At 39.6% G+C, this 17417-nt stretch overlaps 1 protein-coding gene across 1 annotated transcript; it reads left to right on the forward strand.

Moving 5' to 3' along the window:
- The first annotated feature begins 937 nt into the window (after positions 1–937).
- On the forward strand, positions 938–9998 carry LOC135463319 (solute carrier organic anion transporter family member 1B3-like). The gene is made up of 10 exons (XM_064740580.1): positions 938–1595; positions 2502–2588; positions 3182–3437; positions 4277–4289; positions 4460–4667; positions 5897–6086; positions 6540–6699; positions 7410–7594; positions 8385–8449; positions 9172–9998. Exons 1-10 carry the CDS (start codon positions 938–940, stop codon positions 9456–9458), a joined length of 2109 nt encoding a protein of 702 aa, XP_064596650.1. The 3' UTR covers positions 9459–9998.
- The last annotated feature ends 7419 nt before the right edge of the window (positions 9999–17417 follow it).

Below are 17417 nucleotides of genomic sequence, written 5' to 3' on the forward strand. Positions count from 1 at the left end.
TGACGAACCATGTGAAATCGAAAACAAAACTTTGTGTGCAGGCTTGCCTTCTGGGGTCAAACGTTGTGGTTAAACACTTCTGGTGCTTATCCATTATTAAGGAAAGAGTGTACCTTACTAATGCAGACACTGTCAGAAACTTCGCAGCTTCTGAGAACTTCTTGTTTGCGGTCACTCTGAATATATGTTTACACCAGCCTCTAAGCGCCATTTTGTAACAACTGCACACCAAGCCTCGATTTCGATTTAACATGGCGTAATCTTGAATATGATTTACTATACTATTTACTCCATCCATTATTGGCCGCCATCACTTGAGAAATTCTAGAGTATAGTGTTAAAGACAAATCAATCAAATAAATACACTTATAGTCTTAAAAAAATGTTTTAACTGATCAATATGTTTATTGTCTGGAGAAAGGAAGCGGCAGTATTTTGTCCACATTGAATCTATGTATGTATGCCTGGGATGTTACGTTATACCTAGTTTTTCACTCGTTAGGTGTGATTACATATAAAGTGCGTCCTCTTGCGGTAGGGCGAGTCCATACCGCCAAGGTGTTGCCACCACTGAAGTATCAAGCTAAAGACATCACGCATCACACCCCACCCGGCGACACTGGGCCTACCAGTGCTGTTTCCTTGCTCTAACCTGTCAGTGCTGAACGCCGAGCGATGCAGCAACACGCACCATTTTAAAGTCTACGGTATGACCCGATCCGGTGTTCAAAATGAGACGAGAGTTTTAACAATAGCACTTAACTAAGTATGCCATTTCGGTCATTGAGAAACCAGTGGTGCATGCCAAAGTGAAAAAATATAGACCATATCGTCAGATTAACAACACAAATTTCTAATAAAATTTACTGATTTATCTCTCCCGTAGATCTTGTTGAGGCCCTTTCGCATGGAAACCGTTACCGTGGCAACTATCGAGATGTCGGAGAAGGGTCCCAAAAACCAAAAGAAGGGGGAACCAGCGGAAGAGAAAGACCACCGGGATACCCTGAGCAAGTCATGGCGAGAGTGCTGTCTGACGTCAATGGTGCCGTTTGCCGTGTATTACGGCATTGTTGGCATGGTAACATCAGCGCTGTCGTCTTTTCTCACGTCGCAGATCACAACGATAGAGAAGCAGTTCGGTTTGAGCAGCTCGCAGAGTGGCATACTGCTGAGTATGAACGACGCTGGCTTCCTCATCACAGTAGTGTTTGTATCTTACTTCGGGCGTAATTCCCACATTCCTAGAATTCTTGCGCTCTGCTGTTTTATTTACGGTATTTCAGCGCTGACATGTACCATCCCTTATCTTTTCACCGATAATTCATTTGGCGCAACCAGCAGTAGGTCCAACGTGTCGACGAATGTCACCTCTCAAGAAGAAGGGCGACTGTGTTCGGCATCAATTCTACCTCCGGACACACAAGAGTGCACCGGTGATCAGAAGAATTTCTACTCAGCCGCTAAGATGATTGCCATGACGCTAATTTCTTCCGGCATGTTCCTACAAGGCATTGCAAAATCTCCAAGAATTCCTCTTGTACAGACGTATATAGATGACAATGTTCCAAAAACCAGCTCAGGATTTTACATTGGTTAGTGATTACGTATGTTCCCGCTTACAGTAACTTTTGGTTATTCCTGCACGTTTTGCAGACATGAACGCACTATCCATGAATTGCATGCAAGAGAACAATGGCCAGTTCAGATTTGACCCCACTCGGTATTCCGCGGGAAATGGTACCATACTCCACTGTGCATACAAATTTTGCTATACGTAAATGTAATTGACCAAAACTGTCTCCCAAGGCTATCCAGTAAAACATCCAAGCTGGTTATCAAGTACCCAGTAATACGGTCAAGCTGGTTATCAGACTGTCCAGTACTACGGCCAATCCGGGTATTAGGATATCCGGTGAACGGCCACGCTGGTTATAAGGCTACCAAGTAAAATGGTCAAAGTGGTTATCAGACTATCCGGTAAAACGGCCAAACTGGTTATCAAGCTATCCAGTAAGACGGCCAAGCTGGTTATCAGGCTATCCAGTAAGACGGCCAAGCTGGTTATCAGGCTATCCAGTGAGACGTCAAAGCAGGTCTTTAGGCTAACCAGTAAAACGGCCAAGCTGGTTATCATGCTCTCTGGTAAAATGACACAGAATATGTAATGTAAGAAAAAACAAGTTTTGGAATAGTTCACAGTTCATTAGCCTTGAATCTTGGGTCGGAGTGGCCATTGCAGAGGAAATAATAAAGAGAAAAAAACAATCTGAAGGAAGAAAGTCTGTGTAATGCAAGATTGTATTACATTATTATATCATATGGCTGTGTCGTATTCAACGCAATAGACTCTTAGTATAATGCAGTCTTTATGTTTGAAGTAATGAAATTTCATGCTATCTTTAACAGATTAATTTGCTATTGTTGACTAGATGCAAGAAAGTTAAAAATGAAAGTTGTCTATTCATTTATTGATATTTGGGTATCTATTTTCACAACAGGCGTAGTCATGTCCCTGGCGGTATTCGGACCGGCCATATCATTTGGACTCGGAGGATCAGTCAGTAAAATCTACGTCACCTTGGAAGGTCAGTTGTGTTACATGTCTTCTAGGCCATTTTAATACGAGTGTAATGAACCATCTATGAAAATCTGTCATTGTGACATCCATTTATTACTAATCTGACAATGCAACACCGTTTTATTACAAACTGACAATGTAAGGCTGCGTTTTTTACAAACTGACAATGTAACGCGGCTTTATTACAAACTGACAATGCAACGCCGCTTTATTACAAACTGACAACTCAACGCCGTTTTAATATAAAATGACAGTGTTACGCAGAGAAATTGTTAGAATCAACAGAAGATCACGTAGAACTTATTATAGTAGTATTTTTGGTATGGTTAGTTGCAAGGAAATTAGTTTTAAAAACTTAGAGTTAGTTGTATTAGCAGGAATAGTATAGTAACTGTAGTAGTATGTGTCGTAGTAGCCTATCAGAGGCATAATCAGTATGAACAAGCCGCAACAGACGAAGCAGTAAGCGTTTTTGCAGTAAAATAGGTAGCAGTATATTTAGTAATAGCACCAGGAGCCATTACTAGCAGTACCGCTAGTAATGGTGACCATGATACAGGTATATAGAAATTCAATTGACTTTACATTTCCCTCTCCTAGAGACGGCTTTGACGCCGCGTGACCCCCGCTGGATTGGTGCATGGTGGCTGGGCTTTCTCATATTTGGGGGTCTTGGGATCCTCCTGTCGTTTCCGGTCTGTCTCTTCCCGCGGAGACTGTCAAATGCTCCCTCAGGAAACAACCCAGTCTCTTCACCGTCTGAACAACATAAGGAGCAAAACATTATTCAGAAAGCGATGTTGTCTGTAAAAGGTTTGTTATTCCGTGAAAATGAAATATACGGGATATTTATCTGGTTTCTAATCGGGGGATAGCTTATTTGTTTTACGCTCCATCCAGGAGAAATCTAGTGAATGAAAATTTTTCCAAAAGTCTAAGTGTATAAATTGCAAAACAAAAAACACAGACATTAAATTGTCCAATTATCTTACTATACTATTGCGTTTAATAGCTGACTTTAAAAAAGTTAACAATTTGGGGGATACATGTAGTATGCGTACAATATCAGCGTATAATATAAGGGTATTATAGTATAATGCGAGCAATGGAGTGTAAACAATACATACAATATTAAGGGATCTACATCGAATGCTGCAAAAGACAAAACATTGCAAACTTTGTTTTCTATCTTTTGCTGCGTGGAGTGGAACCTTGGTCGAATTGTTCAGGTATTAGCCTTTCAGTAAGGCGACACGTGGGCTCGAACCCTGCAATAGACAGCAAATGTGCTGATTCTCCCATTTTCACTGTTCATGGGGCCTTGGTGACAAAAACGACGCTCGTGTGACCTTTGTCGTAGTCTAATAACACCCAATGCCACTTGTGTTCTACCAATATGGTGTTTGGATCTGTACTCCATGCGTGGGAACATTCATCAGTAGCTTGTCAAAGATCGGTGGTTTATACCGGGCACTCCAAGTTTCCTGCACCCACAAACTGACCGTCATCGTATAAATGAAAACTTCTAGACTATGACGTTAAACGATTAAAACATAAATAAATCAAGAAATAAATCTAGCCTCGTACATCGTGTGTGAAGGCGTGGTTGGCTAGAGCTTTTCTTGTGCCTTTCTGGATTACAACCTGCAAAATAATGTTGAAAACGATGTTTAAATTCCAAATCAAACAATTCAGGACAAAATTAAAGGTACATATATTTCTTTTTAATATTGTTTTGTTGTATTCTGTTATTCCTGGAAGCGTATGTAGGAACCTGAGCTGTGTTAATGTAAGGAGATATATGAGCAACGGGACATTATAGAATAGGCTGGCCAATCAATTGACTATTTTTTTACTGTGTTGTTTGTTTGCTTACAGTTGCATCCGAAATTAATAAATGACATCCAGTTGTTTTCCTCAGGAATCCTACCAGCACTTTGGCGTCTCGCCCGGCGTCCAGTCTACGTCTTCTGTGTTATCGCATCCGGCGTGCGAGTTTTCGGTATCGCCGCCAGTATCGCCTTTCAGCCTAAATATATGCAAGTCTACTACGGACTGTCTATCTTCAAATCCAACATGATCGTGGGTAAGACAACCGCACCTCTCAGAGAACAGCTCCACTTAGTAAATAACAACCACACCATAGAAAATTAAACTATTTCTTCGATGAAAAAATAACCTCACGGAAAACAGCAATAACGGAACCGGTATGAAAAAGAAACTTTTTCACGAAAAACACAGCAAATGGTAGTAAGAATAAGCTGTGATAATCCAAAAGCTGGTATAATGAAGGAATACATGAGTACAGTTATCGCAATATTTAGTTTCTTGCATTGGTGTCCATATGATCTCAACGTCGTAATCGAAAATAAATCAGCATTATCATACCGCCAACGTTATAACCAGGAGTGTTTGAACAGTGCTTAGCACGAAATGAATAAACAAATATAACCGTTACTCTATCAAAACACAGCACATGTCTATCACTGTTGTGAAACCAATGAGCCTCTCACCAATGCAGTAGCTGTGAATTCAAACCCAACTTATGCTGCATTCCACTCCCGTCGTGGAAAGTTGGGAAGGTGTGCCAGAAACGTGCAGATGTTTCTTGGTTTTCCCCGGGCTCTGCCCAGTTTCCTCCCACAATAACTAGTGTCATCCGTAACGTATATGTGAAATATTCTTGAGAGCGGCGAAAAATTAATAAATTAAATATTGAAGCCAGCCGTATACATGTCCTAACAGGTCACTGCTTGATTCCTCACGATTTATGGGTGTTTGATTTCTCAGGATTTATGAGTGTTTGATTCCTCAGGGTTTATGGGCAATTGGTTCCTCATTATCTATGGGTGTTTGATTCCTCACGATTAATACGTGCTTGGTTCATCAGGCTTGATGGGTGTTTGGTTCTTGAAGATTTATGCATGTTTGATTCCTCAGGATTTATGGTCAATTGGTTCCTCATTATCTATGGGTGTTTGATTCCTTACGAATAATACGTGCTTGGTTCCTCAGGCTTGATGGGTGTTTGGTTCCTCACGATTAATACGTGCTTGGTTCCTCAGGCTTGATGGGTGTTTGGTTCCTCAAGATTAATACGTGCTTGGTTCCTCAGGCTTGATGGGTGTTTGGTTCCTCACGATTAATACGTGCTTGGTTCCTCAGGCTTGATGGGTGTTTGGTTCCTCAGGCTTGATGGGTGTTTGGTTCCTCAGGCTTGATGGGTGTTTGGTTCCTCAGGCTTGATGGGTGCTTGGTTCTTCAGGCTTGATGGGTGTTTGGTTCCTTAAGATTTATACATGTTTGATTCCTCAGGATTTATGGGTGTGGGAACAGCCGCCTCAGCGATATTCCTCAGCGGTATCCTCACCCGGAAGCTCAAACTAGAGTTGCACGGAATGTTGAAATTGATTATCACCACTCAGATTATCTCCAGTCTTCTTTTCCTCATCGGTATATTTCTGGTCTGTCCTCAGCCACAGATACAAGATTTCGACATTAATGTGTAAGAGTAAAGTATGAATTTTTTTCCTCCCTAAGATAAACGAACTTAACTAGGATTTAATTGAATCAAGCCCAGCCTAATATATTATGTATTTAACTTTTGATTTATGCTTAGTAAAGTTGCTGGTATACGCCCCAAAAACTGGCGTTAAATGATCAAAGATGTTACGATGCACATATTGCCTTTGACGTGAAGATGAAGTCTCAAAAATACTAAAGCGTAATGTATAGCAAAAAAAAACAAAAAAAATGAAAGCTCAGGGCTATTTATTCAGTACCTTGTACCTTCACGTCGCGCACAGGATAGTTTGTATATTTGTTGGAAATCTGCTTTATTTATTGATTTATAGATTTATTTGTTTATTTATTGGTGTTTGACGCCATACCCACGCCATAAGTTTCGCATGAGATTCAAGGAGGGGAATAACCTACATTTACATTTGTTATCTTTCAGCAACCAAATACATCCACTCGTAAAATTTTCTGGGGAAAATTTCTCTTCCTGTTCTGCCGTATGTAACTGTGACGCAGCAGATTTTTTTCCGGTTTGTGGCTCGAACGCAATCAACTATCTGTCACCTTGTCACGCAGGGTGTAGCGGCAAAAGTCTCACGGTAAGAATTTTTCTGCTCTGTGCCTGTTGGAAATATTTGTGTCAGAAGCTGTTTTACTGTCATTAAATCCTTTGGAGATCTCAAGAATGCACTTTTTTGGCAGAAAGTGTCTCACTGTTACTGTGTTCCAAATACAGAATATCAATACCAATGCCCTATGTGAAACTGTTACTAAGCCCCTTTGGAGGTCAGAGGAATGTGGGTTTTATGTAAAAACCCAGCATATCGAAGGAAGTGTCCGCTATAAAATGCCAGTAAATACTTTTGGCGGTTTGAGGAATATATAGGTTTTGCCTATACAATCCCAGTAGCCCATACGTTGAAACTATCACTATTGTAGATCTGTTGAACGGATTTTTTGCACAACCGTAATGTGTTGAAAGCGCATCCGTTTAAGCCCAGACGCCATAATTGACTTTTTTGCCCCACAAATACTCAACACTGCACTTCCGTGGGTCCTGATAATAATCATTTCGATAATCTCAATTTCAGAACTGGTTCTGCAGCTGTTGTGATCTACATGTATAGGGAAATTCCCAAAAGATAGCGCCATGGCATGAACACCTAAAAGTTGTTCCCTTTACAAGGCATAGATCGCCAAATGGAAATATCCCCCAAACACAGTTTTGGCTGCGATTTGGACAGCTTTGTGCATATAGTACGACAGTCTCCCGTCACATGTTGGTGTGTTGTCTTGTTTTATACTCCAGGGATACGTGGATTGCCTGTGTATATCAAACTCCACGACCGATCCTGTTAGTACCCGGGATGTAGATGCCACCCCAGGGCTGTGTCATTCAGAGTGTTCCCTCTACATTGTGTTTGCCACTCTTCAGTTCTTCTCCAGCCTTCTCAGTGGATTAGCCGGTATTCCAGGGATCTTGGTGCCAATCAGGTATGTCAATCATTGTATATCAATACTTAAATACATTCCGGCTTTTTGTCTCTTCCTTTGAGGAATAAAGGATTCATTAAACATAAATGTTTTGTATTCTAAATTTAATTCTATATTACCTATCCAAGTACAAATACTCTTTTCAGTATTTATCTTGTCGGATCAGTGGCTTTCCATGTAAGACTTTTTAAGTGCTCGGTCGACATGAAAGGTGTGCTGCCTCACGAAAACTTCATGCCGAAGACACCAGACACGACGCCTCACCTCCGTTGCAGTGTACTGGCCACTGGACGATCAGTGTATTTTTCCGATTACCGCACTGCAAGACTGCACCTTTTCTAAGATGACCGAGCCGGGGACTGAACCCGGTTTTACAGCTTACGAGAAGGATTCACTAACCGCGTGGTAAACGAAATGCGCTTCCTTATTTAACTAAAATACAGTTACATGTATGCAGTCATTCCGCGTCCACGGTTCGTGACAGAGTGGTTATGGGGCTTGCCATTTAATCACTAGGACACACCATGTGTGGGTTCGAACTCTCTTCAGTTCCTAGAAAGTCTACTTTCCCGTGTGTTCTCAATGTTTATGTGGTGACAATAAGTCATTGACAATCTGACGTGTAGAAAAGTTCGTCAGTAACTTGCCAAGGGTTGATAGTTAACATCAGATATTCGGGATTCCACTAGCTATAAAATTGACCATCGTCGTATCAGCGAAAACTGGGGCTGTCATTTAACACCAATACGCCTTCTATTCAGACTCTTTCACTAACGCCTTTATTCCACAGGGCATCAGAGAGCAGAGACAAATCTCTAGCGATCGGAATCTCTTCATTCGTCAGTTCTTTATTAGGTTTGTACAAATCATCAGTTCCTCGAGCTTTTTCTTTTATAAACCTGCATATCTAGAGAGAATAAGCTGCGAAAATTTTTGATTTTCAAAGAAGAAAGTAATTAATTGTTCTGGTGAGAAGAATAGGTATAAGAAAAAATAAAGCAAACCTAAATTTTCTACACCATCGTGTAGGGTGAAAAGCCAGCAGCATCACCTTTCCTTCTTTGGTTGTTCTGTTAAGCTTCCTCGTGAATCTGTGTCCAATAAACTGCCTGTCAGTGGGGCTGTGTTCTGTCTCCTGCTGTTAATGGCTGGGTCTGAACTTCTGTTTCGTGTACTAGAACATGAAACTTTCCGGGAATACAAGGAAAGTCTCTGGTAAGAAACTGTTTGTAGCGGTCAGCCGTCCCCTGGGTTCTCCATGGAGTCAAAACCTGATCTCATGGAAGCAAACGTATTTCAATGCTTTGAGAACCCAGGGGACGGCTGAGCGCTACGAAGAGTTTCTTGTCAGAGAAGGAGAAAGGCAGACTATTGGACCCAGATTCACGAAGAAGCTAAGTAGAACAGCCATGCAAAGGAGGAAAGATGGTGCTGTTGGCCGTCCGCTCTTGACGACGAGGAAGAAATTTGAGATGTTTTTCGTATATATGGATACATATTCCAGTTATCATGCTTTGAGTTATGCGTTCTTCGTTCACACGGTTTTCATTTTTGTTTCCGTTACTTCCAAATTTCAGGTTGGTTCCTTGGCCCAATAGTCATGGGTTACATCATCGACAGCACGTGCAGGCTATGGAGTTCTTCCTGCTCACGCGAGGGCTCGTGCGAAATCTACGACATCAGAGATTACCGTTTGAAATACCACGGTATCGACGCTGCCGTTAGTTTTACGTACATCTTGTTCTACGTCTTGGCATATATCAGCTTGGTGCGAAGGAGCAAAGCTAATCAATACGACGTAGAAACGAAGGAGCAACAAGAGGAAATGGAAGTGAAGCCACCAGCAGAAAATCCGGTGAGTTAGTTTTTCGCCTGCCACTACGAAAACTGGCCATTCGAAATTTATCCACATGTCTCCAACAGAGACTTGTAGGATGAGATCGGTGGGTGTCGGCATATCTCGGAAAATTTCGGCTGATATCAGTGAAGCTCTGACTTTGTTGTTGCGAGCACGAGGACTCATAATTTCGATTTATGTCACCTTCAGGATGGGAAATTGTAACAAAGTTCCAATCGATTTGGGTGCTTGGGAATTGGTGGCTACTTCCGAATAACGAGAATTATATAATAGCATTCTTTCTGTGGCTTATTCATCGATCTACTAGAGTTTTTTGCGTAAAATTCTGCGCCAATTCGATCGTCTGTTGGTGTTGACAGAGCAGGGGCAAAGAAATAAATATGTTGAGAGCATTCGGAACAAATGTTTCATGACATGTATGTTTTCAAAAATGAGTCCCAGAACAAGTACTGTTGAGAACTCTCTCATGTTAAAGTTATATGTATCGCCATGTAACATGATTTAATCAGCTATCTGACATTCCAAGTAATTCTAATATGTAAATGAGAAGGCAATTCGGGAGTTACAAGAACTTTATAACTGATATTCTCTGGCGACAGACATATTGTGTACATTCAACCACGTTAACTAAATGTCACTACAATATGACCGGCCAAAATGTCAGTTTTTATTAGCTGTTTAATATCTCTGAGTGAGACGAAGTTTTAAGTCTGTATATAGGTGAATGACGTCACAAAAGAATCATGGTTGTAAGAAGTGGTGCATAAGTGGTATTAAGTCCATATTCAGGGTTTTGCATATACTTCTACACACGATTCAGCTATTATTTAAACAATTGTGTGCGATATAACCTACACAAACAAGGCTGACAGTTTGTAAAAGGCAATTATTTGGGATGCATCTTCTAAATAAGAGCAAAAATTTGTTTGTATGTTTTTTTTCTCCCCCCCCCCCCCAAATCTCCTGTACAGTTTCTTTAAAGTTCAGATAGTCAAATGTATTTAATTATACTAGTATTTGAGCAAATAAGAGTTTTACAGAAGAGAAATTTATACCGTTTTTAGTGATGTACCTGTGCTGACCTTTATTATCAGACTTATACAGGCCCTATTAAAGATATGAGTATTGCTTTTCTTTTAAATATCACTTTTTTATGTATTTTTCTCCGTCCTGTTTTCCAGTCTAGTTAACAGCAGTAAAATTCATAGGAAATATTTTACGTGAAGGCTTAATTTTTGCTTACTTCCATAAAATAAAAATTAAAACATTTTGTTCACACTCACACAGACCTACGTCTACTTTGGACTGTATGTAACACCTTTAACACATTTAAATATTTGTAGATATTATCAAATTTAGGCTCCAAATTTGAGGTCGTTTCCTTTTATTTATTCAACATTTTGTAATTATTGTATGTGATATTGGTTGATTTGCTGAAGCAGATTTAGATGGGGAATTAAGACGTGTTATACAATGTTTCTGATGATGAATCTATATCTTATAATATCTGATATATATATATATATATATATATATATATATATATATATATATATATATATATATATATATATATATATATATATATATATATATGTTATTATTATTATTTCTATTATTGTTAGTATTGGTAGTATTAAAAATGTGTGTATATACATGCTATTTAAGCTTACAATTCCAATTCCTTCAGTTTTTGCTTCTTTATTTCTCCATGTATGATTTTACGGTCGGTCCGCCAATAATTACGGTCATAATTCAGATGAAATTTCAATTGTTTAATGATAAAATGTTGTGTAAATTAAGAAAATGTATTTTAGAGACAGAATTACATATTAAATTCAGAGAGGGGCAACTAATTTCTTTATTTCTTTTCTCATTTGATTATTTATTTGCTTTATTTTACACCCTTCTCCCCAATATCTCTTATGAACGAAAGTGATCAGGTATATGGATTGAGGAAATAATAGACATCCTCGGGGAAACCACAGCGTTTAAATGGGAGCTTTTTGACGTCAGTTCTCAACAGAACCATGCTGAGAGATATGTCCATTTGCCAATTAAAAATATGTTCATATCACACTGGTTTGCAGTTCAGTCTGAGGATGTAGATTTCCGTATTAGGTACATGCAAGACAAGCACACTCTTAAAAGAATAAGAGTAAATAAAAGAAAGGAAAAATACCGGAAATCTCATGGAGGTCAATAACTCATCAATACCATCAGTCGTCCTGAGGCCAGCGGTTCGTGGCCTTTAAGATAGCCTTCAAAACGTTACGACCGATGAAGTGGTTAAGGCGGTTGCCTCCCAATCGCTACGACCGATGACGTGGTTAAGGCACTTGCCTCCCAATCGCTACGACCGATGACGTGGTTAAGGCGGTTGCCTCCCAATCGCTACGGCCGATGACGTGGTTAACGCGCTTGCATTCCAATCGTTACGACCGATGACGTGGTTAAGGCGCTTGTCTTCAAATTGCTACGACCCATGACGTGGTTAAGGCGCTTGTCTTCCAATCGCTACGACACCCGAAGTGAGGGTTCAAAACCCGGCATGGACAGGAGATTAGCAGATTTCCTGTGTCTCATCATTCGTGGGGTCGGGGTGACAATAGGCGTTCAACGGAGCTCAGGTGCTCAGTCTAATGTTCGTGGGGGCATGGTGACAATAGGCGTTTAACGGAGCTCAGGTGCTCAGTCTAACGTTCTTGGGGGCATGGTGACAATAGACGTTCAACGGAGGTCATGTGCTCAGTCTAACGTTCGTGGGGGCATGGTGACAATAGGCGTTCAACGAAGCTCATGTGCTCAGTCTAAGGTTCGTGAAGACCACTTGGTTGTCACCCTAATGGTGAGCACATACATCTGTATGTTACATGCACGCTGAAAAGTTCGTGTTCCAAAGGTATGCGCTATAGGCGGTTCTCTGGATTCCTTCTCTCATAAAACTGACCTCCATCGTATAAGTGAATAAACTCTTAAGCATCACGTTAAACAACAATCAAACAGATAAATATATATAGAAAATCTCGCGGAGACTGCAACAAAAAGAAACCTTAAAACATTGCGAAGCCACTTCCATATAGCGTTTAGGCTGTTTTCCCCAGTTACCTCACTAAGACTGATGGCTTTGAGTCCTAACAAAGTTTCAGGGTTCTGTTTTGTGGTTTCTTGATACTTATGTGTGTGGCAGAGAGAGAAAAGAACACGGTGTGACAAAATCTGATAAAAGCTGGTGTGCATTAATTTTGTATCGTCATTGTCCGTGTGTTTTGTTACGATCATATATACTGACCTATATGATGTTCTGTGCAGCCAGTAGGTTACATAAAGTGATTGTCGTACATAAGCATATACAGACAGGCACAGACAAACACTTGTCGATATTCAGCATCGACAGGTCGACGATAGGCCACTGATGTCATGCTCTTAAACCTGCCCAAAACTGATCTCTCTCCCATATACATGCATAACCAATTGATGACCTGGTTTGTATAAACAATGAAAGTATATGGAGCGCTACATTCTCCTTTGTGGCCTTTTATTTTACCCAGATGCATGATATCTTTCAAGGTGATTATAAGCAAGCAGTACAGTTCACCAAGTTAGTTTTTCAAATTTCAGTTGAATCACAAATGATATAACACCTGCGAAGGTGAAGGGAAGCGAGAGAGCGACGGAGCGATAAACACTGGTTAATGGAGAATCCAATTATAATTTATGTCAAAACGGAGCATGTGTGCGAGGCTTACTGGTCAATATTAAATTTTGTATGCTGTCATTCTTGACTGGTAAATACTATGAACCCTGCTTTTGCAATACTGTGAATAAAACTGTAACATCTCGAGCTCACATATCACGCAATATGTTTATTCATTCTACAGTAACGGTTTTACTTTGGAAACGACGGAAAGAAAGAGAGAATGGCATTAGTCATAAAAGAAAGAAAAAATAAACACATATCGGGAACACGCAACATAACGTGTTTTTGAACACCGGAAATCTTACTGAATCACGTTAAAACTGTTATATAAAAATACGGAGACATTGTATCCAAAAATACGTAACCGTGAGATTTGCGTTGTGGGACAAAAATATAGGCTTACACGTCTACAATATTAATGTACTTTGTTTTGTACCCATTCTCACAAGAAAACACTTATTCTATTGTTTGTATATGTCATGTAGCAAAATATCATCTGACAGCAGGCTTAAAGGCAAAGAATACACTAGCGGGAACTAGATATTTCGGATGAAAGACCAATAAACACTGTCAAGAAAGTAGCTCGATTCATTGTTTTTTAAACATTTTTACCCTGGTAAAATGCATTTGAAACTTTAGATTCTACGATGACGTTTTCTCACCTAACTGGAAGCAGTGACGTCACATCAAGTTTCCGCCACTTTACACACATAAACTGCAGGATTCCATCATTGAAACGTCATATTCATATATATATCGATGGATGAATTCCCCGAATGACCACTTAAACGAATTATTTTATGCAAAAATATACACAGGACGTCACTGATGTCCTCTGGGTCATTACAGACCACCGCAGAATCTAAAGTTTTAAAACAATTTCACTCGGCTGTAAAAAAAATCTAAAAAAAATGAATCGTACTATTTTTTTACTTTATACTTCATTTGAGTGTTTCCTTTGACTTTATATAAAACCATCGATGATTGTACATTCTGCTTTATGCTTTATATACTTTTTCTGGTGTCCCCCCACCCCCACCCCCACCACCACCATTGCAGGTTCCTTATACATGTACAGATGGCCGTGGGTTTCCCCGGGCTCTGATCTACACGGTTTCTTCCCACCATAATGCTGGCCGCCGGTCGTATAAGTGAAATATTCTTCAGTATGGCGTAAAACACAAATCAAATAAATAAATAAATAAATATTCATGTACATGACAGGTTTTTGACAGAAGGAATCCGTATACCACCTCGTTTTGTGCTCAACATAAAAAGAATAAGCCAAACACTTGTCGGCTCGGTGTCAGTATTGTGTGCGTGGGTTCACTGGTGTCGTGTCTTTTGTTTTCGGAATGGCGTTTCAGAGAGGCAGCGCGAAATAGTGGGCTGGTCTGATATGGCCTAAATACTTTTGCTATTAAGCAATGTTAAAGGCTAAGCGAAGAAAACATGCAGACTTCAGTTAGTATATAGGCATATACAGTCATTCGACACATATGTGGGCTGCCAAACAAGAAACACTTTCCTGAACTTTCACATGCCTGCATGATACATCTGCTTTAGTTCAAATTACAGGATAATTAATTCAAAACAATTTCATTGTCAGCCAAGGTACACAGCGGGAAAGTAATGTAAATAATCATAAAATAAACTCATTTATCTAGTACACCAGGGCCCATATTTTTCTAACGTCTTAAGACTTACATGCGTAAGTCAGAAATTCTGACACAGCTGCAGTTAAAACGCTTTGCTTTGGAAAGTTTAAAATTTGTACACTTAAGGCCTTTGCTGCTCTGAGTTTGACTTCATAAACATTTGCAATTTATGACTCAAGTTGCTTGATAAATACTAGAGCCCACGTCCCAAGTTAACGTTGGTCTCAGAACCTCGTCACAAGGTGCTGCCTAAGCGTTTCTATCTCGGGAGAGCACATTTCTGAGACTTTGTGTGAATCTAATTTGCCATTACAGACAAAAGCTTTAACGATTTTACAACGAGGGTATATAGCGCAAAGTTAATATTGTCTCTCACCAATGCGGTCGCTGTGAGTTCAAGTCCAGCTCATGCTGGCTTCCTCTCCAGCCGTACATGGGAAGGTCTGGCAGCAACTCCGGATGGTCGTGGGTTCCCCCCGGGCTCTGCCCGGTTTCCACCCACTACAATGCTGGCCGCCGTCGTATAAGTGAAGTATTCTTGAGTACGGCGTCAAATAAATAAATAAATAAATCTATAATTATCGATATAATACTTACCGCTATATTGATGAATAGAAATTGCACTCTGAATAAAATTAACGAATATACATGTAATACCATATAGTGTAGACCATTAATAAAATCTCACTTCTTGCAATATACTTAAATGTGGTGAACTTCACACATAAGGCACATTTGACGGAAAATCACTGTTAAATGCCCTTCTATGGTATTGGCACAGTCAACAAGTGTTAAATTTATTAGTTCACATGCCCTCAGTATTCAATTCTCAATGTGCGCTTGGAGGTCACACAAAGGTTGCCTGGAGTTCACAGTGATGACATGAGTACAAGTGTTTAACCGGGAATTACAAAGCCCGTCTCATATTCCAATATTTACATACTTGATATCAAAATTGACAGGTGTATATATTTTTGGGCTGACATGCTTTCTGTTCAGTCCGCGATAAATCTCGGTTAGTTTCTTCGTCAGCAAGTAAAACATGTCGTTTTTTCCCAGGCAAGTGGACTATTGTACTTTTTTTTATTTTTTTTTTTTTCCTAAATCTCATTTTCTGTTTCGTGTATGATGAATCAGACACGGGTAAACTAGTGTTAACTGCGCAACATACATACGTCATTATTTACAACAGATTCGTTTAAAAACTGCAGCAATTACCTAGCTTTGACAGTTACAACGAACACGCTATTTCTTTTGAAGTCGCATGTATACCATGATATATACCATGAACCCAGTGTGCATATGTCGGTCCACAGATGTCCTTATATAGGATATGTGTAACCAGTAACCAAGGAACATGTTACGTACATGTCAAAACAGGCAGTGGTTTAGTTACATGGCAAAATACATGGATAAATTGTTGCTGGGAACAAGATCGTACATGTATACAGGTGTTAAGTAGCGAACAATAGAAAAAAAACAGTACCTATCCGCAGGGCGACTAGTGACGATGCGTCTTTACGGAACGGATGACCCTGCGGATAATCTGTGACATAATATTTGTACATATACAATGAGTAATATATATACGATGAGTGCTAAAAATGAACTGGTTTGACAAATTTAGTCAACATAAATTGTACAAGCATGTGGTATATCATGATATGATGAGATACGATATTAGGGCTGATGACTACCATTGAGACATGGGTTGTATTTATTTATGAAGAAAGTTTCTTTTACATCTAAAGTGGCTTCATTTTCATCTAATACTTTATAAAATGGAAAGACTTTAAAGGAGGGAGTCATTGACAATGCGCATGAGCGTATGTGCTTACTGATTGGAAGATGACAATGTTCGTTCGTTGTTGATATGTTGTCGATGCAGCGTCAATCTGGAGCGGAGATCTGAGGTCTGGCCAATATATTGTTTGCCACATCCCATGCAAACAAGTGCATACACAACATTTTTTTTTACAGTGCTGCACATGTCATATTTTACATTAAACAAAGAATCTTCTCTCTCAAACTGAAAGCTTAATCCTTCTAACATGTGTACGCATGCTCAGGTTTATTGCATTTAGAGATGGATGGAGTAAGAGATTTTTCTGAAAAGTGAGGGCGAATTTACATTTTTTTTTTTAGGCTTGGAGCATGTCGTTTGCTATTAATGACCTTAGATTTGACTTGAATATCTTTCATTCTGTCACTTAACAGCTTTATACATGTACGATCTTGTTCCCAGCAACAATTCATCCATGTATTATGCCATGTAACTAACCACTGCCTGTTTTGACATGTACGTGTACGTAACATGTTCCTTAGTTACTGGTAACACATATCCTATATAAAGACCTCTGTGGACATTCATATTCATATTCCTTGAAAATAACACGAAGTTTGAAACTGCAGTTGGAATATAACAGAAAGTTATGAAGGCCTTTTATTATTATGTTTCCCATGTAAATTCTCTTTATATCTTCATATATATGGAGGGTATGAAGAGTTTAGTACCAAATCAAGCCAGAATCCAGCTGCAAGTGTATGAAAAATCGATGGTTACCAAAAAGCCAAAAAAAACCCAAAAGGTGGAGAAAGCCGACTCCG

The sequence above is a fragment of the Liolophura sinensis genome, chromosome 3 (assembly GCF_032854445.1).
Source record: "Liolophura sinensis isolate JHLJ2023 chromosome 3, CUHK_Ljap_v2, whole genome shotgun sequence".
NCBI classification, from domain to species: Eukaryota; Metazoa; Mollusca; class Polyplacophora; order Chitonida; family Chitonidae; genus Liolophura; species Liolophura sinensis.